We start from the raw sequence: 27,450 nt of genomic DNA, 5'->3' as shown, positions 1-27,450 counted from the left end.
GATGAATCCCTGCAGTCACGAAAGCTTTACATCGAAATTTAGTGCATTTAAATTGTGCTCTTCAGCATACGACCCAGCATTCCTGATGACATGTTAAGGTATACACATTAAAACTGTGGTTTTTCATGAGACTTAACTTCTGCATTGGTTGATCTTTTTTATTTTTATATTCTAAAAACACATGAAGAAAGCTGTTTATAAAACATACTTAACAAATCGATATTCATCTTATTAAAATAGATATGAATGACCCATGTTTCATTTCAATTACAAAACAAAAACTCCGCTTATAACATCATGACAATGAAGAAAAGAATGCATTGTCAAGAATACAAAAATCCTCTTCAACATCTCTTTGTGGACATAAGCCTAAACAGCAGGCATGTAATGATCCACAAACCAGTCCATGAATCGTGATACAATTCAAGAATTAAGTCTTCTGTTTATCCACCTCATCGGGATTCTCGAATTTTTTGCAATTTCCTTTTATTCGCTCCATTAGTCCAACTAACACTTGCAAATAATATGTCGTCTTGTCAATACACTGCATGACTTCAGTCATGCAGTGTATTACTTCGCTTTGCCACGCTTATCAGTAGATTGGTCAAGTGGGGGCCATGACTCATTTAGATAGCATATGCCAATGACGTTAGACACGTTCAAGAATCAAACCAAGAGCTGACCACTGTGCCAACAATCCAAACTGACTCGCATGGTGAAGTAGTCAAATTATCCCAATGACCAACACGGCATGGAAAGGCGTTCATCTGGCAGTGGATTGACAAAGGGCTGTAAATAAACACCAGCATATAATCTGCACAAATGTAATCATTAGATGCAATATTAAGCGTAAACATATTGCGCAATTCAGAATCCGTGACTCAATGCATCGTTACATGCCCCCTACTAAACAACTTCGTCCAATTCTAACGGCCGTGAACTGACAAGGGGCCGGGGATGGGGATGGCAGTGCAAGGTGTAATGTCGGTTGCTCAGTCAATGTGCGACCGCTCCCTGAGCAGCGTCTTGATGACACCGTACCCCAACGCCGCCAAGAGCAGCAGCAGCATGAACCCCAGGGGGTCGAGCGACAGGAGCACGCGGGCCAGCGTGTACAACAGCAGCAGGCCCAGCGCGTTCCTGTAGCTTGCCAGGAAGCGCAAGCTCAGGCGGGGTGTATGCGCTGCCGCTGCCGCCATTATCACTGGCTCCCGGAATGAGGAGGAGGAAGAAGAGTTGCTCTCTGTTGATGAGAGCCTTGGCATGGACGCGACCCTTGGCGGACAGAGGTAGTATCGCGAGAGGCGGCCCAGGAAACCTGGCCGCCTGCACAGCGCCTGCATCTGACTGTTGTACTGCAGAGGGAACACATTGGAACAATCATGGGGTAGGACAGGGGTATATGTTAGGTAGACTTGACAAAGGGCTGTAAAATCACTATCATACCATTTGCACTTAATTCAATTCTGAAATGCATGTCGATGTATGTATGAACTTATTTCGCACCGTACGTAGCCAACCATGCTAATCGGAGGTGCAGGGGAAGGACAACAATCTAGCCGCACACAGTGAGCGTAATGATGGATTCATCACCCACCCTGCCGCATAGATTCAATGATTGTCCCAAGTGAGGGAAAACATTAGGGAAGGTGAAATGGAAAGTGTGGGGTTGGTGACAGCATCGACACATGGGAGAGAGCAACAGCGCGGTCCGGCCCAGGACCAACGAGACCAAGTAGAGGGGGATGAAGCAAGATCAACATAGCACACTCATTCCCTCCCGTTGCCTTCTTGTGCTTTGAGATGCTTTTTACATTATAGGCAAGATATGAATGTAAGTCGTTGCAGAAATTGGGGCCAACACTGGGGAAGGTGCAACAAAAGGCAGGGTGGGAAAAGGGATCTGGCTCGGTATTGCTTAATTCAAGCACCACCAATGTGAACACACCAGTCGCATCATATCGAAGTGTTTGAGTTACGGCTTACCCGGAGGTTGAGAGCGGATGTCAGACGATACAGCAACCGAACGAGCGTGGGGTTTTCGTAGCTTCTGATAGGCTGCAGTTCGGGGTCTCCCGAATATTGGATGTTGAAGCGACGTAGCCCATTCATCAGCTGCATGCACCAGTAACAGAATAAACATTACTACAAACAAGCACGTCGTATTTAAAAATATATATTCATACCTAACATGTAGCCTAATAAGATGGAATGTATTTGCAGAGGAGTTCTGGATGTGGGCACCGTGAGCCGGGCCTGGTCATACACACCTGCAGTGCCAGTGCTTCGGGAGGTAAAGGTCGGTGGATCATATAGAGGTTTGTTAAATTCCCAAATCTGCTGGGCTGTGAGCTAGCCAGGAGATGGTCGTACAGCAAGTGAGTTGTGACCTCATCTGCGTGGACCTTGGAGTGCCGTTCCGTTATGCAGATGTTTTCTCCTGGAATTCCAGTTCCCAGATCGCAAACGCTTTTGTGAATGTAATTGACTAAACGTCCCAATGTTGTAGATTCTGATGGTTTAACGGATATATATAAAAAAAATTCTTGACGATTACAAACAACAAATGGAACGTTAGAGCACGTGGGGTGGAGTGGTAGTGTTGTGGTGAGCGCGATGAACCCAGCAACCGGAGTTTAATTCACCACCATGGCTAACCGACACTGACCAACACGGTGAAATATGGTGAAGGAACCACCACAACCGACACTGCATGTGGGCAGCCCTTCATCCAGCAGGGGACTGAACGAGAGCTCTCAATGACTATTATTACATCGAGTGACTTGGGTGCGGTAACCTGGTAACGGCCGAGCGGTGTGAGCATCTGACCATCCTTCCCCGGCGCACAGTCCGGAAGCTCGCCTGGTGCCAAAGTCTGGCGCACCGGGGCCCATCCACGAGTGTCGCGGAACCACAAGCGCCGCGTTTATCTGAAACAAGCAAAACAACGCGGCTCATTTGCGGCATGGGAACTCTCCCATGACCTGCCTTGGCTCCAACGGTGTCGCAAGGACGTTTTTTGCAATTAAGATTTTCAGTGTTTTTTACTGCTTCTGTCAAGTGTTTTGAGATATGGTCGCACTTGGACTGTACTTTATGACAGTGAGAAAGCCTATGTGCTTGAGCCTCTTACTAAAAAGACCTTATATATTCTTGGTTCTTTCGGTAAAGTCACGTAGAAGGGACATAATATAAAATAACAAAACATTCTCACGACGTTTCGACTGCAACACAAGCATTCATCAGGAGTGAAATCCACAGCAATATTTTTTTTTATTTTCTTGCTGTGGATTTCACACCTGATGATGATTGCTTGTGATTGCAGTCGAAACGTGAGAATTTTATTGTTTTATATTTTTATTATTTTCCTTCGTGACTTTACCGAAAGAACCAAGAATATGAATCCCTGCAGTAACGAAAGCTTTAAATAAAAATTTAAAAAGACCTTGTACAATGTGGGAACGATGCAACACAAAATTGCTCGCAATGCACTCGATCTCATCAGATCTTGTAAATTAAGCAGGTTTGAGCCTGGATAGTGCTTGGTTGGGGGTGACCACTATGTGCAAACATGATCTCATAGGGCTTGCATTGCATGGTGGGCAGCAAGACGGCAATGTTGTACTGTGGTTCTGTGCTACCACAACTTTTCTCCTTGCTTTCACTCCATGCTGTGCCCTCACCCAGCAATGGACTGAAAAGACGGCTGTACATGTACTTGTAAGTTAATAATAAATTATCTTAAGATGCTTAAGATGCAAAAAATTACACCACACCCTGAATGTCTGCGAAAAGAACTCGATGGACTTCTGCAGGTGTTCTCCTAGCTTGCGCGTGTCCACCGCCTCGTAGTCGTCCCCGTTGGCGCTCGCCGACCCGTACCCCAAGTCCCACGTGAGGCCCAGCATGGAGAGGAAAGAGCGCCCGCCGCTCGGACCGTTGCTGCCACCGCCACCACTCGAAATGACCTCGCCTGCCCGATAGGGTGCCGTCATCGCCGCGGCCGCCTGCCTCTGGGCCTGCTGCAGTGCCTGCACCAGCTGCAGGACGGCGGTGCGGCCTTCCGAGCCGAACAGGGGCGTGTAGGTGCGCTCCTGGCCCTCGAGCGCGCACACGTGCAAGCGCACGCGAGCCGCGCCGTCACCGGGTAGCGCCTGGCGGGGGGGGTGCGCGCCGCCGCCCCCCCACCGCAGGGAGGAGGGCGGTGCTGGGGCCGGGGAAGAGCCCCGTGCCGCCGGCGACTGCTGCTGGCGCTGGGGAGAGATGTGCTCAGGCTCTTGCAGCAGCTGCTCGCCTGGTTAAAGGGAGCGCACAGGGTGATGGAAATCAGAATGGCGATCGCTCGCGTGGGTGATAGGAATATACTATGCTGTAGGCAGCATAAGCTCATGCTCCACACCAAAGCGCATGAACGAGCGTGGTGAAGCGAGGTTAAACAACCTCCAAGGCTCTTATGCCATTGGGTGGCCCGGCAGTGAATTGACAAAAGGGACACTTACATATAAAACAATCGTACAAAGCAACCAAAATCGACGACCCTCAAGACTGTTACAAATGTACGGTCCAGATCGGAGCACGTCCAGCATCCCTGTCGCTCCCGTAACACGTGCGACGCACCTTTCATGATGAGCGCGCACAAGTTGCACTGCGCGTACACCTTGGCGGCCCGGTACGCCATGAGTGTGTGCCGCGCCGAGCTGAGGTCGGAGCGCAAGGTGCGGCCCACAAACACCTGGAAGAGTCGCGTGTAGAAGAGCAGGTTCTCCTGCACGAACACCGCCCTGCCGTAACGACAAGCACAGGACGCGTTATGTCAGAGGTCAGAAAAGACTGGGTTAACATCCATCGGGTGGAGCAGTGGCTTAGTGGTTCATGCAATGCGCTATTAACTCGGTGACCTAATTTCGATTCCCGGCCATGGTTAACTTCATGGCGATTGAAAGCAGAGTTGGTCGTAACAATTCATCAAATCACAGACGTTGGCGGTGTGCATAATTACATGCCTAGATCATAGGGATCCATACAGATTAACTATCATGCATTCAAGTTATTACGCATTCACACGTGACTGGAGCTTAGATTTGATCTGTGCACCCTGCAACACTGAGGGAAGCGAAGACGGTTGAAGACTGGGCAGCCGCCGTTTGAGCTAACGACCTGCTATTGGGCAGAGGATCAAAGAAGAAGACCCTGCACCGAGAACAAAAGCCATGGAACACTCGACCAAGGTCAGGCGCAATTGCAGCTCACGCTTGCAGCCTCACCACTTGTCGGGGACGGTGGGGTCGTCCGACTCTCCGCCACCGTTCGGCCACTCCGTGTAGCGCCACGGCTGGATGTAGCTCAGCCACGTCTCCAGCACCTGAACGAAAGGGTGCACCACTCGTTTGCTCACTTGCTGAAAAGCCACTGGCAGGTTAGACCACCCTGAGCATGGTTTCATGGTCGACGGATTGTGCCTTTGCTAATCAGGGCAGCGTTAGTATGGACGGTGCATAAAATAGATGTCGTCTGCTTGACGGTGAACGTTAACGATCCCGTAATGTTATTGGCAAAAATGTATTAAAAAGATTACCCACAAATTATATAATTGGGTAAAACATGTAACAGCATCGCCCCCTACTGGCATACTATAGCCGGCAAAAATATTACACGCATATCCCGTTTAGCGGTACCCCGGACAGCGCCGATTCGTTACGAGCGGTTTGTTCTTGGGAAAAATAGCAAAAAAAATACATATATATAAAAAATGTAATACAGTACATACGTAACCTACAATAAATAACATAAGGATGAAAATCCGTACTTGAGTTAACTCTGTGTACATTCTCATCCAAATACTGTACATTAGGGCCCTACACTCTCCGCCCTCCCTCAGCTAATGAACAAGCACCATCACTCGAGTTGGCATGGCATTAGCTCTCCACCAATGAGCGCTTTCCTCTAAAACTGGAGGGAGTCAATAAGAGGTCTTTTTAGGTTAGATCGCGATCTAACCCAAAAAAATCTTTAATATGGATATTGGTCAGGAAAGCCTAAGTGTTAAACTGGGGAGAGTTAAGTCACAGATCATGTTTATCTATATCATAAATCATGTTTATCTTTATTATTGTTCCAATAACCCACTGAACCCCACATGTGTTGGTCTTAGGTGATAAATTATGATGTCGGGAACACATCTCCATAGGGCCTATGCTATAGTGACCCAGTTATAGCGCTAATTCAACTAGCACTCTCGTTTCCAGGCACACATCCCTCGCGCTAAACGGGGTATGCGTGTATTGCATGGCTTCCTTGTCCTTAAAGCCTGGTTGTCCAACCCCGACAGCAGAAGGTAATTATTGTGCCATGTCTGCCTCTTGAGTCCACTAGGACCTTGGTCCACCATCTATGCCATTGTAAGTGGCATTGTCATTTTCTATGAGTTGTATGGCCCAGTTCACCGACTCACCGACTCATGGCAGCAGAAGGTAATTATTGTGCCATGCCTGCCTCTGGAGTCCACTAGGACCTTGGTCCACCATCTATGCCATTGTAAGTGGCATTGTCATTTTCTATGAGTTGTATGGCCCAGTTCACCGACTCACCGACTCATGGCAGCAGAAGGTAATTATTGTGCCATGCCTGCCTCTGGAGTCCACTAGGACCTTGGTCCACCATCTATGCCATTGTAAGTGGCATTGTCATTTTCTATGAGTTGTATGGCCCAGTTCACCGACTCATGGGGTGCACTGTTTGCACACCTTGGGGGGAGGGTGCATCGGACACTCAATCACCCACGGGCTGCTGGCACATGGACACTTACCACTCGGAAGGAGTAGTCGAGCGGCCAGTGGCTGAAACAATGCTGCAGGAACACGTAGAGCTTCTTCTGTACAAACCTTGGAATCACCACCCTGGACACACACAACAAAGCATTTCAGTTGGCCCATTGTGACACAGCCAACAACCTCATGTTTGACCACGCATTGAGGGGGACCGATTTGTGTACGTACTTGCTTTACTTTCAATTTGATTTTCACGAATTAAATTTCACGTATGCTATCGGCATCCTATGTCACGAGAAAAAACAACCCGTTCAGAAATTATGATCGGAAATTTTCGCAGAGCAGTGCAACCCCGGTTAAAAGAACCACCCACAAAAGCAGATATCACGGAAGTGCTTCAGAAATGATTTCGAGTGACGTGTTTTTTAAACCTTCATTATACACGGGCTGTACAGTGATGTCAAGTGCAATATTTTGCTGTCTTTTCTTGGATTTTCTGTTTGCACATAGTCACTTTAAGATGTTTTCTTGTTCATGTTTTTTTGTTTGTTGCGGTTGCACCCGATTCAAGAGCCGAATGGCTCACAGGGCTATACCTAATCAATGAACTTGAACTTGACCCGCAAAGCATGATTGAACCCTATGTTCACATTCATGCCTTTCGCCGTTCACAAATCACATTCTTCGAGGTTGCACATATTCACGACGCTCACCGTTTGAAGTTGTCGAGCGGGCTCGTAGGTTGCGAGTGGTATGGGGACGAGGGGGAGGCGGGCGGCGGGTCGCGCGCACTGCTGCTGAAGTAATGCAGGTGCTTGACGAGCAGGCGGACCACCCGCACGTGCTCCTCCGTCGGCACAAACTGTTCCTGCGAGACGTCGTGCGGGCGCGAGCACACGCACGCGCGCGTTGTGCACACGACCCACCAAGCAGCAGCCAAGCAGCCCATAATGCATCCAACAGCCGCCAAACGCAGGAAACGACCCCCCCACCCGCGCCCCCCCCCCCCAAAAAAAAGTAAATCAGGTTGCGGGAAAGAACAAAGCAGAAAGCCAAGGCTTAACACAGATGGCAGGCAAGCTTCGCTATCCCCTGTGTGCTTAAGGCTGCATAGCAAGCTGCCGAATTTATAGGATGCATATAAATGCAGAAAGCTTAAACGTTATGGTGTCGTTCACAGTTGCCATCATTTTAACCAGTTCACGATCTCATCCCATGCATAAGGATCAAATTCACCCAGAATGTGTCCGATCTTATCTTATCAGATTTCGAAGCTAAGTATTGTTGGGCCTGGATAGTGTTTGGATGCGCGATTGCCATTCATGGTCAAGAGCAGAGCGCACTACATAAAACTATAAAGCTGTACAATACTCCCTAGAGTATGCTCCCCACCTTCGGCGTGAAGAATGGTCAAATAACCCCTATAACTCAAGCGTGGGGAGGCCCTCATCCAGCAGCGGCTGTACAAGTGCGTGTGTGCACATGCTTGTTAAGTGATGGATGGCAGCGGCATGTGGTTAATGAGAGCATGACGTTTAATTGGTGGAAATCTCACACGCAAAAAATGGATGCTGAACACGGGCCGTGCCCCCATGCAGATGTGGAAAGGGGTGATGATTCCATGGCCATCAAAGAGGACAGACATCCAAGACAGACTGAAAGCAGGTGAAAGGATCCCAAGACTTTTTGAAAGGGGGCAAGGGAGATAAGAGCTGAGACGATTGTTAAAAATAAAAAATAAAACATATCTGGAAATGTTCAAATTATATCTACTCTGTTTTGCGTTGGCTGTGGGCATTAACGACAGCTTCAAGAGCAGAATGGATTACACCAAAGTAAGTTCCATATCATTAGTTATTGATATGTGGGTGGCTCGTTGATCTTGGCTTGAACCCAAGTGTGTCATTAAAGTCATTAAAGAAAGCTGGACAAACTCTCTATTAGGTTCAATCCACTGCGTGCCAATGCCTACAAAAAAAGGCTTCACCTGAAAACAGAGGACAATTTGGACTGAAATGTGAAATAGGGTTTCTGCAGCCAACAAAGAACATGTATGCAGAAGATCGGACAGACTGCATAATCACGGTAAATGTAAATGACTAGGAAACATATAATTGCTTCTGCGGTATGGTATGCAACGGGATGCCATACCGCATACCCAGCCAAAATAAGTTTAGCCAAACGCTAACCTCCGCCCCTGCAAACAAGCACTGCTGCCAAGATGCCTTTGCTGCGTGCGTGCCACTTCAAGGTGCATGCTTTCTAAGGAGGTAACGGAGCCACCACGGGTCCTGGCGGGCAACACACGGTCCACGTTTCCCACTACAACCAAATCAACCGGTGCACGGTGCCTGTGAATCGACGTTACACGATAAGCATAAAATTTGCTCCCCATAATGTCATGAACTGTTATTATTTGACGAAACAAAAAATTTTCTTCGTACAGTCACATTGTCTTACTCGTTCCTTCGATGCACGTAATTTGCGAGCGTCGGATAAAATTTTAAAACAGATGACTCGTCACGTGCCGATTGACGAGAGAAAAACAAGAAAAATGGCCTGGCACGATAAGTGGAACGCGCCGTGTGTCTGGCCCGCAAGGTCCTGCAGCCTGCCCCTCTCCGCTCTCAATCATTTACTTCCTGCAGGAGTAGGCCGCAGTAGGCGGGCGGGAGAGGGCTACCGAGCGGCACGCCCTGGGCACACAGGCGCCACTGCATCACCTCCATCTGACACAGGCACAGCGCACGTGGCAGGCGATCACAAGGAGGAAACAGGCGGCGGTGGGGGGGGGATGCGGGGAGAGGGAGAAACAACGAGCGCAGTCGAGGGCGGATTTAACCCACAGCTCGGGCGCTTCTCAAGAGAGAGAGACAGTGGTGGCTGTCAAAGCTGGGCCCGGGTTATGCTTTTTGTCATGTACTATCGAGCTCTTTGCACCATGTAAAGCGATCACGAAAAAGCTACATCTTCTTGGTTCTTTCGGTAAAGTCACGTAGAAGGGAAATAATAAAATAATAAAAATAAAACATAATAAAATAATTCTCACGACGTTTCGGCTACAACGCAAGCAGCCGTCCTCAGGTGAAGAATGAAACACCACCAAGCTTCACCTGAGGACGGCTGCTTGCGTTGTAGCCGAAACGTCGTGAGAATTATTGAATGTTTTATTTTTATTATTTTATTATTTCCCTTCTACGTGACTTTACCGAAAGAACCAAGATGAATCCCTGCAGTCACGAAAGCTTTAAATCGAAAAAGCTATACTTGCGTGTCGCGGCTGCCACTGAAGCGAGTTTATACGTCAACATTGTATACAGTACGTGGATGTCATGCACCCTTCTTTACAAGACTATTCATGCTTCTTCCTTAGGACGATGAAATTGTATGATCCATCATAAACTTGCCACACTTCCCCACAGCCCCAGTTTCATACTATTTAACCGCTTTAAGCAACAATCTCTTTGATAATGATTTAAGCAATATCTCCAATGGACGATTGCCTTAAATCAGCACTCGACTGCACCAACACAAACAACACCAAATGGACACAGGACAAAAGCAACAGGTGGCACACTGAAACCACTGCATGGACACCAGCACGCCACTCGATAGCAAAAAGTTTGAGATCACACGGTCGTTCATTTTTGCGAGCCGACAAGAGCTGGCATGCTTCACCACATGCGATGCATGTATTTTGAGGGCTGAAGATGAAGTTTTTCTTTTCCGCATGGTGCAACAAAAAGTGTGCCACCTTGCAATGCGACCTCAGTTTACTCCGGTAATTGTTTTCAGACGAAAATAGTTTTTGGTTCACAGTGAAATCAACGATTGAACGAATGTAGTTCTAAGACGTTTAAGTTCTGTTACTCTTAGTATTACTTGGTTTCATCTTCTTGGTTCTTTCGGTAAAGTCACGTAGAATGGAAATAATAAAATAAAAAAATTAAACATCAGAAATTGTGTTGCATTTTTATTATTTAATGTTTATTATTCTATTATTTCCATTCTACGTGACTTAACCGAAAGAGCCAAGAAGATGAATCCCTGCGGTCACGAAAGCTTTAAATCGAAATTACTTGGTTTGTTAAAATACTGGTATTGTGTGTTAGATTTATGTTCATAAGAGTATGATCCATGTAGGCTCACAGAAAAATGGTAAGTGCTATGTTTTCCCCTGTAGTGCAATATCGAAGACACTTTCCCACCACAAAATGGTTCGCATCTACTGAGATTTTCTCCGTAAACGCAACGATAACCGTGTCATGTTAAAGCAATGAAAAAAAAGACACGCACAACAATTACTGCCTGTAAAACATGCAGGTGGATGATTTTCTGGCATGCGCCAATGGAAGGCAGATGGGGTATTAGTTATGGTTTTAGTGCACAAGACAGTTACATGTAAGTAGATGAGGTCTCTACTAATATGTGCATTCATACAATGCGATGACATGGTTACAGAGGGGAGAGTGGCTTTACTGCCATGCAGCAAAGGCATTAACCACAACTCTATTTCAGTCGGTCAGATATCCCGCTCGGAATTCACAATGTGCCAATGTTAGGCGTGGCTGATGGACCACGTGAATGGGCAAGCTTCAAAAGAAGTTGTGCAATTAGATGCTTCACTCAAACATTAGAAAAGACCTCTACCATCAGAGTTATGACAGTGGCTTTGGACGACTTGCAAACTCTGCCTTCATTATCACTACTGGTGATTCACAATCCCACCCACCCCCATTTGATGACCTGTCGGGATTAGATTAAGTGGATAATATATCACGATTTAGAGTCGTGATTATATCGAGTAATATATATTTGTTATTATATTTTGGTTCATATAGATGTAGAGACCACGTGACCCAATTCAGAACCTTCACAAATCGAAAAAAAACGTGGATATTGCACACAATATTTGATGCACATGTCACTCGCTTAAGCATCGATATTAATCAATGAAAAAAATGAATTGTTAAAACTCTAATAATCACCCTTTTAACACTTTGTCGATGACGCCATCCATGACACCATCGGCCACAACTAACAAGGCATTCTGGAAAAACACCAGCTGTCTCGGGATGGGTCAAGGTTTGGCCGATCGAACAGAGAGAAGCGACATTCTCACGAATCGCCTTGTACCTCGCGTCTCATTAGCCAGGCAGCGGTGGCGTTGCAGCGATGCATTGCAAGCTGAAATCATTAGGACACCACACCAAGCGCGCATCGGCAGTAGCAGGGAAATAAGTTACATGCAGAAGAGGCAGTTATCAGCAGCTTTGGGATGTATGAAGCAGGATTGTTCGGGTGTGGAATTGTTGTTAATCACAGTCATACTGGGGGCCAAATGCATTGTCATTACGAAAAATCCTGTTTGCTAACTGCACGTTACGTAATAGTCCAAACGGTCACTCAAACATTTTGTTTCATATAATTAAAATTATCATTGTTTTAGCAAGCAGACATTTGCCTTTTATTTCTCACTTGAAATTAATCTTCATAGACATCACTGCACATGACTCCTTTTAGAAGAAAATGAGGTGAGGAAATTTCGTTATATTCAAATTGTATGAATACTAAAAAATACAAAACTAGGCAAATTTAAATTCAAGTCACATGGCTGCTAGACATCATACATTTAATGGTCCCAAATAGAACCACCAAGACAAAAAAAAATGCTTTGTGGCCAAGTGGCCATGGCTGTTTTCTGCCATATAATTGCCTTGATTGCCATGGATATCATGGACCAATTTAAGTTGTCATACACAACCAGAGCAGCCAACTGAATCAGTGAAACTCCACTTAGATCACTGGAGAATTTAAATTTGCATCAGTCTGCGAACTTCGTAGTGAAGACATGCAAAATGTTGCCCCTACATTGGAAGAGACCAAATAAAGCCAAATGAGCGTTGGGCATCCGATTCATAATTGCTTCACTACACTGTGACGAAGTATTCAAGTCCCCGTGTGCATGGGAAGAGGGGGAGGAAAAAGTGGGCCACCCAAGTAATTTAGTGAAGCCATGATGCACGCTTTGCTGCATCCTTGACCCCGTGGCCAACCTTATCCTATTATCACCATCCCCTTAAATTCCTTCGCCTGCCCCACTGCCCCTTCCCCCCCCCCCCCCCCCCACCCCTCATTGGGAACATACAATTCACGTCATTATGGCCCGTGTGGGAATGCGACGAGGATGCAATCTGCTGTGCGCGCCGAGCGGAATGGCATGTCGACGGGCAAAACATTTACCCGAGCCTGTGGGGACTGCATTTTCTGGAATACCTCTGGGGAGTAATGGTGCAACCAAAGCTCCACAAACACCTGTGGAGGAAAAACGACAGCGGTTTCAGCGGAGTCCTAATGAACGAGTCAACAACATTTTGGCTGGCCATCGAACAAAGACGGTCACTGCTTTGCGCACGTTCAGATGCGCTTCTGCGGCCGTCTGGAACGCTCTTCCGTCCAATATTAGGAAGCCACTCGAGCTAGATGAAAACTAATTTCTTTAGAACTACTTTTTGTGTTCAGTTTGTTGTCCTTCCGCTGCAACCGATTAGTACGGTTGGCTACGTACGGTGCGAAAGAAGTTCAACGTACATGCATGCATACAACAGCTCGTTTCCCGTGAACAGCGATGGGAGCTTTTTGGGTTGGTTGTCTACAACACGACTCTGCACATTATCCACGCAGTAAGTAGCGGGATGCTGCCATGGAGTAACGGGGAGCATGATTACATTGCAATTCAGAGGTCGTCAGTTCGATTCGATCTACTGTTTCCGGCAGATTAAACAATTGGCGAGTTTGTGAAATGTTCCCGTCTCTGTCCGCGCAGCAGTACAAATAGATACACCCACAGCAAGCTGATCGACAGATCGTACGTGTGGGGTAAATTATATGGCTACTCCCACCTCTTTAAAGACGTCTGGAGAGCTTTTAAGAAAAGGTACCATCTGGAGGGAATCTCTTGACCACTCCCTATAGTTGAAGGCCATTCCACTAGCAGTGGCATGAGCAAGTATTCACACGGGGATGCCACGTTACACGGAAGGCATGATTGAAGGATCCCATCCAATGGTCAAAATCGTGCAGTTTGCTTTTCATGAATCACATTCTTGCGTGTCAAACTACTATTGCTTCAGCCTCATTGGGAGCGTTTGAATTGGTTTACCTGCAAGAGCGTCTCAGAGTGCCAGATCTGGTGTGCGGCTGGGTCTGGTGTGACAGGCGACTGGTGCTGGATGGGTCTCTTCAGGAGGGCGGACAGAGGGCTGGAGTATGGAGACTGCAGGCAGCTCACTGGCCTGAAGAGAAATACCATAATTACCGTATTGATTATTTCATATAGGGTGACAAAGCAACATGTGTTGTTAAGTTTTGATATCCAGCCAAGCGCTTTGGGAGAGGAGCGAATTTCAGAGACACTTATGGGGAACGAGCACGTTAAATCATTGTTAGCAAGACGACACTGACACGACTGCAAGGCGTCGGGTCGCAAATGATGTGAAAAAGCAAATTTTACATTATTGATTTTTTTGTGGAGTCATTGGTGATCAGGCTGAGACTATGAACTCGCTGCACTTGACAATCTGGTTTAACCACAGGCAGCTGAAAGTCAGATGAAAACGCAGAATCTGAGCGTTGCTTGCTCAGTGCTCTGATCTGATATTAGCCCCATGACAGCCACCCAGCCACCTCTCATGGGGGCAAGTTGCACAAATTTGACGTCAACAGTCAAAATTGCAAAATCATCATAAGTCAGCATCAGAATATTTATCCCGATGAGCTATAATGCTCGTTTCCACACATGTCCAGTAGGGTCAGGTCAGAATGTTACAACACACAATACAAAACACACAGGGTGTCGTGTTTAAGGTGACTATTCTGGAGTTTTGTAAAGTTGGGATTATTTCTAGATCAAGGCAATGGTGTGAAATACACAACGCTGAATGCATCACCAGTATCCTGGCATGGAAGAAAACATTTATTTGATTACGTCTGTCACTGTACTATTAAGAGCATTTCTCCCTTTTTAAGAATGGTGGACAAATGATTTATTTCTATCCAAATTACAGCGCTAATTGGGGAACATACTATGCCCAAGTAAACAAGTGGCTTCATCATTAAACTAATGATTACCCGTATCCATAGAGTATTTAAAACGCACGTCCAAAATCACAGACCTGCCCATACGCCAGTTATTGTCGTTACCGCAAAGGGACATTACCATTTAAAAAAACTGCAAAGCAGAGGTCGCAACCAGGTACCCGATACCCAGCTACCCGTACCCGGCCGTGTACGGGTACGGGTAGCCGTTTGCGACCCTGGTGCGGCCGGGTACGGTTACGGGTAGGCCGTGAGTCACTGGTGAGTCACCGTTTGTCACTCATTTCGGGTACGGGTAAGGAATCAAAACCCGTTTGCGACCTCTGCTGCAAAGCTCTCAAAACAATAAAGTCACCTGTGGTTAGGCGGGGAGGGGGCCTTGGTTAGAGTGTGTGTTGGAGACGCAGGTGCATTTCCCATAGTCGGCAGGAAGTACTTGAGGTAGTCTTCCACCAAAGCCGTGTACAGGTTGTTGGGACCGGCCGCGTACTGGGGGCTCAGGGACGTCTGTGAATTACAGGAGGAAAGCTTACAGCCTGCGAGCCAGGGCAAGCGTAGGCATCAGTTGTGGTTGACCGACACCAGAGGTCGCAACCGGGTACCCGATACCCGTACCCTACCCGATACCCGGCTACCCGTACCCGGCCGGGTGCGGGTAGCCGTTTGCAACCCTGGTGCGGCCGGGTACGGGTAAGGAATCAAAACCCGTTTGCGACCTCTGACCGACACCACCCATCGCAATGGCTGCTCGCAGGTCACGGGAGGGTACTCCCTTATGGATGCGGTAAGCAGGGTAACGAGGCACCCGTGGCTAATAAGGCATGAAATGATTCAGTCTTACTCTCACGATACATTGACAAAATTGTGCGTGTAAGAATAAGAATTTGCACGTGATTTACATCACCGGCCGGCTACCACGTGTTACATTTATCACAATGTTAAAATAAAATAATTGATTCTTGAAATTAAATCACAAGCCTGAATTGTGACGTTTCATAAAATCGTCGGGGTGGGGCAAACTGATGCAGGGGCCTTTATCTAATCGTGGATTTACAAATGTCTGTAAACTATAATGCATTAACATTCTATGTTTAAGGAATGATCACTAACATGTACGAGTTATGACTTAAACCTTCTCACTTGGGGGGTTACAAAGGCACCACACCCCTAACTCAACACATAGTGGTAGCGAATGACCTGGTCGTACTAAGATTAATCTAAACATAGTAGTAATTAGACAGGCACTCTTCATACACCAGTACCTGCCTAATAACGAGGCAGGTACTAGTGTACAATGCTGCTAATGCATACATTTATAAATCAAGCTTAACACGTAGGCTTTCACGACCAATATTATCAATAATAAAGATGTTTTGGGTTAGATCCCGTAAATATAAATGTGGCGCAAGGTACCAGTTCCAGAATTCTTTAATAAGTGATGTTAACTTGAATTTGTGAAAAATAATCGATGTACCAAGGAACCTGTTAGTCTCACCTTTGGTAGAACGAGGTAGTTGGCGAAGCTGAATAAATAATACTCAAAGGCATCTGAAGGTGGCAGCAATTAAGGTGGAAGTAGCTTACCAACACACTGTGAGCTGGCTAGACATATGAACATTCATGACAATTGGCTTGACCATTGTCATTAATAAAACACTGCCGCTGGAATGTATGATGGGTTGTTTACATGCCTTTCCCTTCAAGTAATCTCTCCCACCTTGCCGAATGGTCTCTTGTATTTAGACCTTTCGTGACAGTGGGAAGACCACGATCCCTTTATTAGTCAAAATGTTTCATGAATTCAAATATAGGGTGGTGTGCCCCAACTTGTTGTCAGGTGGACACACCTTGAATTACATTTGCAACGATTAATCTGAAGAAAACATTTAATCAGTGGCAAATAAATTGCAACTGGTGTCACACTGGTTAAGTAGAACGTAACTTTTACACCACCTCCCACATTGTAAACACAATCAGGAAGAGGATGTTGTAATGGGTAGGGCATCTTTCCAGAGCAGAAGAGGGCATGTTAATGAGCCGGGCATTAGGAGTGGCACCCAGATGGTTGGGATGCTGAAACAGTGGGCCAAGAGGTCGGGTTGTTGACTTTGCAACAGCTGCACGATCGAGCCAAAATAATCTTTAGTGAGGTCGGGTGACATCAACAAAATTGTCATGATGACCTCTTAACCTCTTCCACATTCTAGATGCAAACATAATTAATGACACTTAGAAGTGTGCTTTTCCAATTATTGTTGATCAATTTGTTAAATGCCCTAGACACATTTATATTTACGCGATCTAACCCAAAAAAATACTCTATTAAGGAATGCAGTGTTTGTGCATATCGGCACTGTCCTTCTCAATATTTTGCTGTCTTTTCTTGGATTTTCTGTTTGCACATAGTCACTTTAAGATGTTTTCTTGTTCATGTTTTTGTTTTTTGTTTGTTGCGCCCGATTCAAGAGCCAAATGGCTCACAGGGCTATACCTAATAAATGAACTTTGAACTCTGCGAAAGGATACTCAGGGAGAGAGACAGTACAAGCCCACCGCCCACTAGTTTGTTGACATAGAGGGGCGACTCTGTGGGAAGGAGGCCCTCCTGAAGGGCGCCTCGCGCCGGAGCCTGCAGTGCAGACAAAACACAAGCAATGTTAGGTCACATACGTATATCTTAACATCACTCATGCAACACCGAAGCTAAGTAATGCGGTATGACTCATCTACCTGTCAGGAGACCTGGTCCCCAATAATTACACCTTCCCATTCACCTATTACCTCCCGCATAACCTCAAGGTTCCTGAGCGATGTGTAATATCCCCTCTATGTTAGAATTCCGTTTCTTTTATTTGGATTGATGTTTCAACTTGCCTCCGGAATAAAAATTCTAAACACTCAAAGCCTCCTCCCCCTCCCTACATGTCATGGCAACAAAGTAAAAACTCAGGATGAAAATGGGAACACATTGCTGGGCTTATGTTGTTCAGATCTGCATTAGTTGCACACGTATATGTTGTTCTCCGCTTTTGTTGATGGATTAAATTCATTAAAAAAAATATCACTTACCGGCAGCTTGGACACTTGGTAGGAGAACTTGGCATCATCCACCTGCAGTTTGTACACCAGCCTCATCATGGCACCACTGCACAGAGGAATGCAAAAGTACCACATTCACTCAGTGAATACGTGCCTGCTAAATGGTGTTCAAACACCAAATAAATACTTTTTAAAGGCATCAAGTCTGCATTAACCACACACACTTGTGGCAAAATATGCAAACAAACGTGCTCTAATAATATATGCATTCTTGATTTGAAGCTTTCGTGCCTGCAGGAATCCATACTCTTTGGTTCTTTCAGTAAAGTCACGTAGATAGAAAATAAAATAAATCACGACGTTTCGGGCGCAACACAAGCGTCCGTCATCTGATGATCTGTCATCTGATGATCCGTCATCTGATGACGGACGCTTGTGTTGCGCCCGAAAAGTCGCGATGTATTTTATGATGGATGCATTGTCTATGAAACTGGCCTACACCAGAGACAGCCTTCTTCTTAATGGTCTTGTCTCACCAGTGTTAGAACAGTACAAAAACAATGGAAGTATCAGAACACTTATAGCGCGGGTCGAGCAGTTATATCTATGGAAAGGGTAAACCCTATTCTTGTTTTTCATCATTTTGGATACTGCCAAAAAGGTCCCATAGATATGCTTAATGGTATTTGCATAATGATAATTATTTATTCACAGTATCTATTCAGCGCGATAGCCAACAAGACTTGCGTGAAAAAAGGAAGGTTTTTCTGCTACATTTCACCAGGGACACATATGCACTCTTACTGGAAATAACACACGTGAAATTGTGTATGTTGGGCTACATCTGCCAGCATGCTACACTGAAGAACGCCAAAAATGTCAGACTACTTCGCATCTTTTAAATTGCACGGAGTGGTAACGTGCTTTGTGCGAGCATCTGCTAATGAACATGTGTGTTGTGTAAGATGTGTTGTGTCGTTATTGTTGCTTTTGTTGTATGGATACAGTACCAGGGGGAAAGGAAGTCATTGACGGCTGCATAATCCGTAGGACTCTCTTTATTTTTTATGTAGAGGAGGTTCCATCCTGGTTCGCCATCAGCTCCAAAAATGGAGGCCACCAGCCACTCGAATATTCCTTGAAGATCCTGCAAACAGACATGCCCAGTTGGTGTTTAGGGAGCCACAGAACAATCATAGGTCATATCTAAAATATTCACAACACTACAACATTCACACGACTCTCTGATGAGGACAAAATGGGATACTTTCACAGAACCTCCAGGCAATAATGAGAAAGCTGCCATTATTATATTCTTAGGTTTTTTTGGTAAAGTCACGTAGGTAAAAAAAAATTTAAATTAATAAAAGTAAAATAAAAATTAAATCACGACGTTTCGGAGGCAACACAAGCTTCCGTCTTCAGGTGGAACCGTTACAGCTATCGTGCTGTGATGGTTCATTTTAATTTTTTTTTACCTACGTGACTTTACCGAAAAAACCTAAGAATATGAATACTTGCAGTCACGAAAGCTTCAAATCTGCCATTATTAACCCGTCAACCCGAGTTTGATTCCCAGTTATGGCTAAAAGCAGTGCCGTGTGAATATCTTCACTCCCCACTGCTAGCTGAATGACTTCTGAAAGCCGTTACCATCGTTCACGGCCTCGCGATGCAAAAAATCATTTCAATGCACCGTCTTCATGGTGGACGTGTTGTGTTGAGGCAGGTGAGAGCCAGATACAAATTCAAAGCAGGGCCTACCGATTCTCCAGCTAATCAGATCAAATTACACATGCAGGGATAATACAGTGGTATTGTTGGTGTGGCGGATTGCAAACCTTGCTGGTGTATTCGTCAATGGTCCTGGTGAGGTCTGCACAGCAGTAAAAAAGGGGCTTGTTGACCTGTTCTGCCTTCAGTTGAGCCTGCACGAGCACACACGAGGGGCTTTGTGAAAACAACTCTAGAATGTTTTTTCTCTCATTAACGAAGATTCAAATTAGTCGGAGAGCCTGGCACACTTAACCAATGTGTTTACCTCCAAAGAGCCGTTTTTTTTGGTTGAATTCTCCATAATCATGAGTTTTTGAAAGTAATTACCTAAAGTTTTTGAAAAATATGCCTTATTTATGGAATGTTACAGTTTTTGCATACAAACGAAACTGAATGCACCATGATCATCCCAGCGTCGATGAGTACATGGTATTTTATGCACATTTCTCCCTTATCAAGATAGTTGGACAAATTATTTATATCCAAATTACTAATCAAATTTGTTAACGTAACTATTCTCAAAATCCACTTAATAACTGTACCGATAATTACCCACATCTTTTATTAAATTGTCTTGACATGTCGTCCAATATTGTCAAAAATGCCCAACTTTGATCAAGTACTCTATGCAAAGCCTGCACATACCAGTGTACTACATACACTGTATCTGTATCAGTATATTGTACCAAGTATATTATACTATGATAATTGGTTCTTTACCCTTCTATCTGGCAACAAAACTGACACCTTTTTGCAAGGAGTCGTGTTTGCATAGACCGCAATACCTGCAGTCATAAATACAAACAAAAGACATAACTCTGATAATGTGCAATGTCCCTGAAGTTGATTGGTCCACACCCGAGACAGCTTTCCTTCGAGCCTAGTCTCATATGGGTTGGACCAGATGACGCCAAAAGGCGCACAACTCAAGGACAATGCACCATCAGAGTATGAGAGCTCGGGGCAAGCATCTACACTATGGGGACCTCATTTGCCAGTAAAAATATGATAATTGGTTCTTTACCCTTCTATCTGGCAACAAAACTGACACCTTTTTGCAAGGAGTCGTGTTTGCATAGACCGCAATACCTGCAGTCATAAATACAAACAAAAGACATAACTCTGATAATGTGCAATGTCCCTGAAGTTGATTGGTCCACACCCGAGACAGCTTTCCTTCGAGCCTAGTCTCATATGGGTTGGACCAGATGACGCCAAAAGGCGCACAACTCAAGGACAATGCACCATCAGAGTATGAGAGCTCGGGGCAAGCATCATAGTGTAGATGCTTGCCCCGAGCTCTCATACTCAGTGGCACCAACATCGCATTGACAGGACTGTTGGGGCATATTGCATGCGATCATGCCGCCAATATGAAGGCCGGTATGGCACACGCGGGGGGGGGGGGGGGGGGTGGGTGGCCAACACCACGCCCGGTCGTCTTTGTATCTCCCCAGTGCTGCTATTTACACACCGCACCAGATACTCGTTTAAGGCCGAGTCGACCTAGGGGATGGTCCGTGACCGGTTCAAATATCAGCCAAATGTTGTAAATACACGACCAACACACACTCACACACACGGGTTGTACCCCTACGGGCTGCCCAAAGAGTTTGATGTTTCAATAATGAGAAATTACACTCGGGCGCTGCGTCACTATTAAGCGTTGTAAGTGATATTGTTACAAACATTTAGCAGATTATAAATTAGTACAGGGCCCCGACTAACGCCACTGCAATGTGCTTTGGGCCCAATCCACACGCGGCCTCGGATAGAACTCCACAGTTTCACGATTTCCATATCCCTCAACTATTATCACCATCATCATCACCGCCACCACCACACGTTATCAGTGATCACTGCCATTGTGATGATTAACAACAAAGTTATCGCCACGCGAACAATACGTATTAGCGCGATGAACTGCGCGACTCCTACCCACCCACCCGAGTTGGAATCCAGGCCAGGGCCCAAGTGTGGTGAAGTGTGGTGAAGTGTGGTGTAGTATGGTGAAGTATGGTCAAGTGTGGTGAAGTGTGGTGAAGTATGGTGAAGTATGGTGAAGTGTGGTGTAGTATGGTGAAGTGTGAAGTATGGTCAAGTGTGGTGAAGTGTGGTGAAGTATGGTGAAGTGTGGTGAAGTGTGGTGTAGTATGGTGAAGTGTGAAGTATGGTCAAGTGTGGTGAAGTGTGGTGAAGTGTGGTGAAGTGTGGTGTAGTATGGTGAAGTGTGAAGTATGGTCAAGTGTGGTGAAGTGTGGTGAAGTATGGTGAAGTGTGGTGAAGTGTGGTGTAGTATGGTGAAGTGTGAAGTATGGTCAAGTGTGGTGAAGTGTGGTGAAGTATGGTGAAGTGTGAAGTATGGTCAAACAACACACGCGATGGGGGGGGGGGGGGTGAAGAGGCAGGCGCCCCACTCATTCAGCAACAGACTGACAAGTGATTGAACATCAACATCATCATCAACAACATCATCATCAACAACATCATCATCGCTACCGCTACAACATCATCATCGCTACCGCTACAACTACAGCCTTTCCCCGCCTCGACTTCACCAACAACGACGAGCCGAGCAGTAGGCCGCAACGCAGCGGAGCCCGCCACGAGCGGCGAATCCCACAACCACCACCACAACAACCACAACTACCACCACCACCGCCGTACGTAGATGACCGTGAAACCGAGAGCGAGCGAGGACGCCCCGGGTTGGCAGGCGAGGAGACACCGCCGTCCACCCACCAGCAGACTCGTGTAGTAGGCGGGAACCTGTGGGCCGAAAGCCATCGCTGCTGAGGTGTGGAGAAGGGTGGTGGTTGTGGTGGTGGTGGTTGTTGTGGTCCTTCGTTGCTGCTGCTGCTACGGCTGTCGTCTGCCCGCTTGCTGCCTTTGGCTCTCTCGACTTTTTCGCGGGCTAAGGCGACGGCGGCCGCTGCACGACGCCGCCGGTGGCCGCGGCAGTGCGGGGGTCCTGGCCACGAGGGGGCGCACGTGGCCACGTGGGGGGGGGGGGGGGGGTCACCGGTGGCCACGTGGGGGGGTCACCGGGGGGGGGGCCGATGGAAGCGCACGTGGTGAGAAGAGGCCCCAACGGTGGCGACGACGACGATGATGATACTCTTAGGCTTGTTCGGTAAAGTCACGTAGGTAAAAATAAATAATAAAAATTAATAATAACAATAAATAAGTATAACCCGTAAAAACAAAGTTTTTCACTATAAATCCTTTATATGCGTGGCGGCTAGAGTCCTCTCGTCCTCTGGCTTGAGATGGCTGCCACCTATGGGTCAGATGATTGCCTGCCACCATTAAGCAATTGGTAATTAAATATTTAATTTGTTTTCCCTAAACAGTGTAAAATTTAGGAAATTTTTTTTCACGAACATTAATTGTCTCGCACAACGAGTCTGTGTGCAAAATGTCAGCTCGATTGGATCACGGGAAGTGGGTTAAAAAACGACCGAAAGATTTGCACGGTCGTAAGCAAGCAAGCAAGAACGCAATCACGCAAGCAAGCAAGTATGCGAACTTAATATAAAGGATTTAAAAATACAAACTAATGATAACAATAAATCATATAAAAATAACAATAAATAATGGAAATAATAGAAATTAAATATTCAAATAAAATATCATTTTTTATTTTATTTATTTTTACCTACGTGACTTTACCGAAAAAACCTAAGAGTATGAATCCTTGCAGTCACGAAAGCTTCAAATCTAGACGACGACGATGTCTGTCTGTTTAACGCGTTGGCTTTAGCCACACACAAAAATATAAACCACGCGCCAAAGGGCATTGCAGTAGGTTGGTCATAGGTAGTGGACATACAACACATTCCTGCGGAGGGAGCTGGTAGGAACGTTGGGTTGCTCGGTCAATGACCAGGGTCAACGGCGGCGTGGTGTATTCCGCAAATATGCCCGACTGTGAGGGCAGGCACAAGCCGGCGTGAGTAGGTTAAACGTTGAGTTTTATAAGGGCACCACGGGGTGACCAGCCCCTCCCCACTCAGCCTCACCCCTCCCACCCAGCCCCTCCCCACCCAGCCCCACCCTCCCCACCCAGCCCCTCCCCACCCTCCCCACCCAGCCCCTCCCCTCTCCACCCAGCCCCTCCCTGCACGACGGACGGACACAATAATCCCCTGTGGGCTGGTGGAACCAGTGGGTTCCTACCAATATAATGTGCATGTATAAGGACGCGTCCATAAATGACGTCACGCACCTGGGGAGGGGGGGGGGGTCAGACATTTGTGACGATGTGTGACGAAGGTGGGGGGGTTGGTTTGAGAAATGTGACGTCACATCAAAATGCGCAGCTTTCAATAAATATAGACAACACGTTCTACTTAATTAAATAGACTTTCTAATAAATGTTTTCTCTTACCACAGAGTGCAGCGGCACATTAAATACGCACTACATTGACAATAGTTTAAAGCGATTTGAAGCATGTTTTTTTGGGGGGGGGGGGGGAGCAGAGCTTTGTGACGTCATATTTGAGGGGGGGGGGGGTCTGACTTTTTGTGACGCCGTGTGACGAAGGGGGGGGGGGGGTGTCAAAAATCGTCAAAAATCGTCAAAAATCGCATGACGTCATTTATGGACGGCCCCTAAGTCAAGATTTGAGCTTTCTCAAAGAGAGATGACATCGTCATCCTCTCAGCCGACCTAATTAATGATGGTAACTATACCAAAATCAATAGAGATCCCACCAACCGCCTTGTTACGAAAACCAGCAATATAATCACTGATTCAACATCTTTAATCGAACCAACCAAGTGGCTTACCTTAAAACCCTCTGCTGCTAGTCCACCCAGATTTTATGACTTACCAAAATTCCATAAAGAAGGTACACCACTTCATCCTATCGTCTCCACCATTAACTCACCCACCTACAAACTGGCCCGATTTCTATCTGAGACCTTACAACCATTCACTGGTAAGACCACCTCAGCTGTACTTAACTCAGCTCACTTGGTATCTTTAATTAAGGACATCTCACTATCTCCAGGTGAACTGCTTGTCAGTTTCGATGTAGTATCTTTGTTTTCGAAAATTCCTGTGCCTGACACCATTGCAATAATTGAAGATTTGGTCCAACAAGGACTGAATGCTGATGTACCGGCCCTGGTTAGACACTGCCTCACCAACACTTATTTCACCTGGAATGGAACATTCTACAAACAAGTTAAAGGTACCCCAATGGGTTCGTCCTTATCTCAGGTTGTAGCCAATGTTTTTCATGAAAAATTTTGAGACAGATGTCATCCAGGCATCCACCCTACGTCCTTCCTTGTGGAAGAGGTACGTAGATGACACGTTCGTCATCTGGCCACATGACCTACCAGCTCTGGGCCAATTCTTCAACCACATCAATTCCATACACCCAGCCATCAAATTCACCATGGAGGTGGAAAAGGATGGCAAGTTACCATTCTTGGATTTTTTTATCGAAAAGAGACCAGATGGCTCAATGGGAAACTCTGTCTACAGAAAGCCACCCATATGGATGCCTACCTAAACCTGACTCCCACCACCATCCATCCCAGAAGAATTCCCTCATTAAAACTCTACACCATAGAGCTCGATGTATTTCCGACCATCATCACCTAGCCAGTGAACTGGAACATGTACACCAAGACCTCAAGATGAATGGATTTTCGGACTACACACTCCGTAAAGCTATCACCCCAACCGTTGGGAAAGAACCATCTGAGGACCCAATCAAAACCATCACCTTGCCATACATAGCAGGGGTCACCAAAGAGATTTCCAAAATCATGAGCAAGCACAAGATCCAGGTTCGATTCAACACAGTACGTAAAATTCGTGATCTGATCCCATCTGTGAAAGATGTGATCCTTGACATGCAATACCCCGGCGTCTACAAACTAAGTTGTGTCTGCGGCAGTAGTTACATTGGGGAAACTAAGCGACATGTCTCGGACCGTGTTTGTGAACATAAGGCAGATCTGAAACACGGTAGGACCAATACATCAGCCGTGGCTGATCATTGTTTTAATGCTGTGGGCACATACGAAATATATTTTTCCAAGACGAAGGTACTCTGCAAACCCACTGGCTATCAGCAAAGATACGTTCATGAAGCCATCCAGATATATAAACACAGACACAATTTCAACCGAGAAGATGGGTACAAACTGAGCAATCATTGGAAGGACGTTATTAACCAGTTTAAGCCATAATGGGCTGTGATGTCCCCAGCCTACCACCTTCCGATGTTAGTTGTTACTTTTGTCTCTATGATTTTTTTTCTTTCTATCTACATGACTTTACCGAAAGACCCAAAGAATATTTGTTCATACTTTGATACTGGCAAATATATTTTAATAAACAGTAGGTGTAATTTCGGGGATAGGTTTCACAATCTGTATAATTTTACGTAATAGTGAGTGGCAGCGGTTTAACGAAAGCAAACTATATTTATTCGAATGGTTACGTTGTCGTAGCCTTTTTGATGTCGGGTGTGTCCACTACCCCGCCTTTAGTCCCAAGCAATTTCAGGATGGGGATTTTAGAATTGCCCTTCTGGTGTGCATTTTAACTCTACGTCTGCCTGGCTCCAAGACAAGGCAAGAAAACACATTGGTTAGCCCTTAGTTTATGAAGAATTTTGACACTTGACCTGTTTATATTGCCTTTGTGGTTAAAATTGGATTTGGTAACTGCCAATTTGAATGGCAGTTTACGTAGGGGTCTATTGTGAGTGGAATCTCATTTGGAATTGATTGGCAGCTGCGCTATTAATCCAGACAATAAGAAACACTCCCTGCAGAGTTGAATTTATTGCATAGGACGGCCACGGTTATGTAACCCCCAAAATCAAAATATGGAGGCCTACTTTTTTAGAATTGCTGTACGCTGCACTGTAAACTAGTAATCCCGAGTTCAATTCCCAACCATGGCTAACATTAGTTCACCAACCTGCAACGTAGTGAGTTATGGTTGAAAAAAATTAACCCGTAAAAACACAGTTTTTCACTATAAATCCTTTATATGCGTGGCGGCTAGAGTCCTCTCGTCCTCTGGCTTGAGATGGCTGCCACCTATGGGTCAGATGATTGCCTGCCACCATTAAGCAATTGGTAATTAAATATAATTTTTATTTTCCTAAAAAGTGTAAAATTTTGGAAAACATTTTTCACGAAAATTAATTGTCACGCACAACGAGTCTGTGTGGAAAATGTCAGCTCGATTGGATCACGGGAAGTGGGTTAAAAAACGACCGAAAGATTTGCACGGTCATAAGCGCGCAAGCAAGTGAACTTAATATAAAGGATTTAAAAACCCCATGTCTGACATTCATCTATTGGTCGGTTGAGCACGGCTTAAAGTTGTTTATATATATACTTTTCAGAATGTTGTTTTGAAGATAACTTATCGTTCTAGTAGGGTTTTTATTTGTTAAATTTGTTCATTGCTAAATTATGGTACGATATTGCGCTGTTGGAGGAAGTGGTGGCTTAGTGGTTAACAGAATGTGCTATGAATCTGGTGTCCTGAGTTTCAATTCCTGACCCTGGCTGACATCAAAAGTGCGCAATATCAGAACCCGTCATGGCCAATCCAAACTGACCGGCATGGTGAAGTATGGTTAAAAACCCTTGTGACCAACACAGAGTGGGAAGGCCTTCATCGAGCAGTATAGTGACAAAGAACAGAACATTGTTGTTATTGCATTGAATGCCAATGTACACAGCTTGGAGTATTTAATAATTTGGTCGATTAATGGTCACGTTTTGCAGT

At 45.7% G+C, this 27,450-nt stretch overlaps 1 protein-coding gene across 6 annotated transcripts; it reads right to left on the bottom strand.

Annotated features, from left to right (window-relative positions):
• Positions 1–144: 144 nt before the first annotated feature.
• Positions 145–22,646, bottom strand: SMPD4 (sphingomyelin phosphodiesterase 4). 6 transcript variants are annotated; one of them, XM_061561376.1, is made up of 19 exons: positions 22,422–22,646; positions 19,745–19,831; positions 18,914–19,050; positions 17,934–18,009; positions 17,391–17,493; positions 16,360–16,412; positions 15,220–15,371; positions 13,930–14,062; positions 13,011–13,082; positions 11,904–11,954; positions 9,407–9,496; positions 7,481–7,635; positions 6,806–6,896; positions 5,265–5,362; positions 4,618–4,781; positions 3,777–4,294; positions 2,798–2,930; positions 1,987–2,115; positions 145–1,355 (listed from the first exon to the last, which is right to left on the bottom strand). In XM_061561376.1, exons 1-19 carry the CDS (start codon positions 22,464–22,466, stop codon positions 997–999), a joined length of 2,646 nt encoding a protein of 881 aa, XP_061417360.1. In that variant the 5' UTR covers positions 22,467–22,646; the 3' UTR covers positions 145–996. The 6 variants fall into 6 exon arrangements, with proteins under 6 accessions (XP_061417360.1, XP_061417363.1, XP_061417361.1 ...); XM_061561379.1 differs by lacking the exon at positions 9,407–9,496; XM_061561377.1 differs by lacking the exon at positions 11,904–11,954.
• Between the last annotated feature and the right edge of the window lie 4,804 nt (positions 22,647–27,450).

The sequence above is a fragment of the Lethenteron reissneri genome, chromosome 27 (assembly GCF_015708825.2).
Source record: "Lethenteron reissneri isolate LAM-NWPU_2019-01 chromosome 27, ASM1570882v1, whole genome shotgun sequence".
Classification (NCBI taxonomy): domain Eukaryota; kingdom Metazoa; phylum Chordata; class Hyperoartia; order Petromyzontiformes; family Petromyzontidae; genus Lethenteron; species Lethenteron reissneri.
This window is presented reverse-complemented; position numbering and strand designations above follow the sequence as displayed.

What these genes read in the sequence shown, in the direction of transcription:
- SMPD4 (XM_061561376.1), bottom strand. Translation starts at nt 22,466, where the DNA reads ATGGCTTTCGGCCCACAGGTTCCCGCCTACTACACGAGTCTGCTG. An exon ending in CCCTCCCCGCCTAACCACAG is followed by an intron (nt 14,063 to 15,219) that starts GTGACTTTATTG and finishes ATTTCTCTTCAG; the next exon opens with GCCAGTGAGCTGCCTGCAGT. An exon ending in GCGGCCTACTCCTGCAGGAA is followed by an intron (nt 7,636 to 9,406) that starts GTAAATGATTGA and finishes GACGTCTCGCAG; the next exon opens with GAACAGTTTGTGCCGACGGA.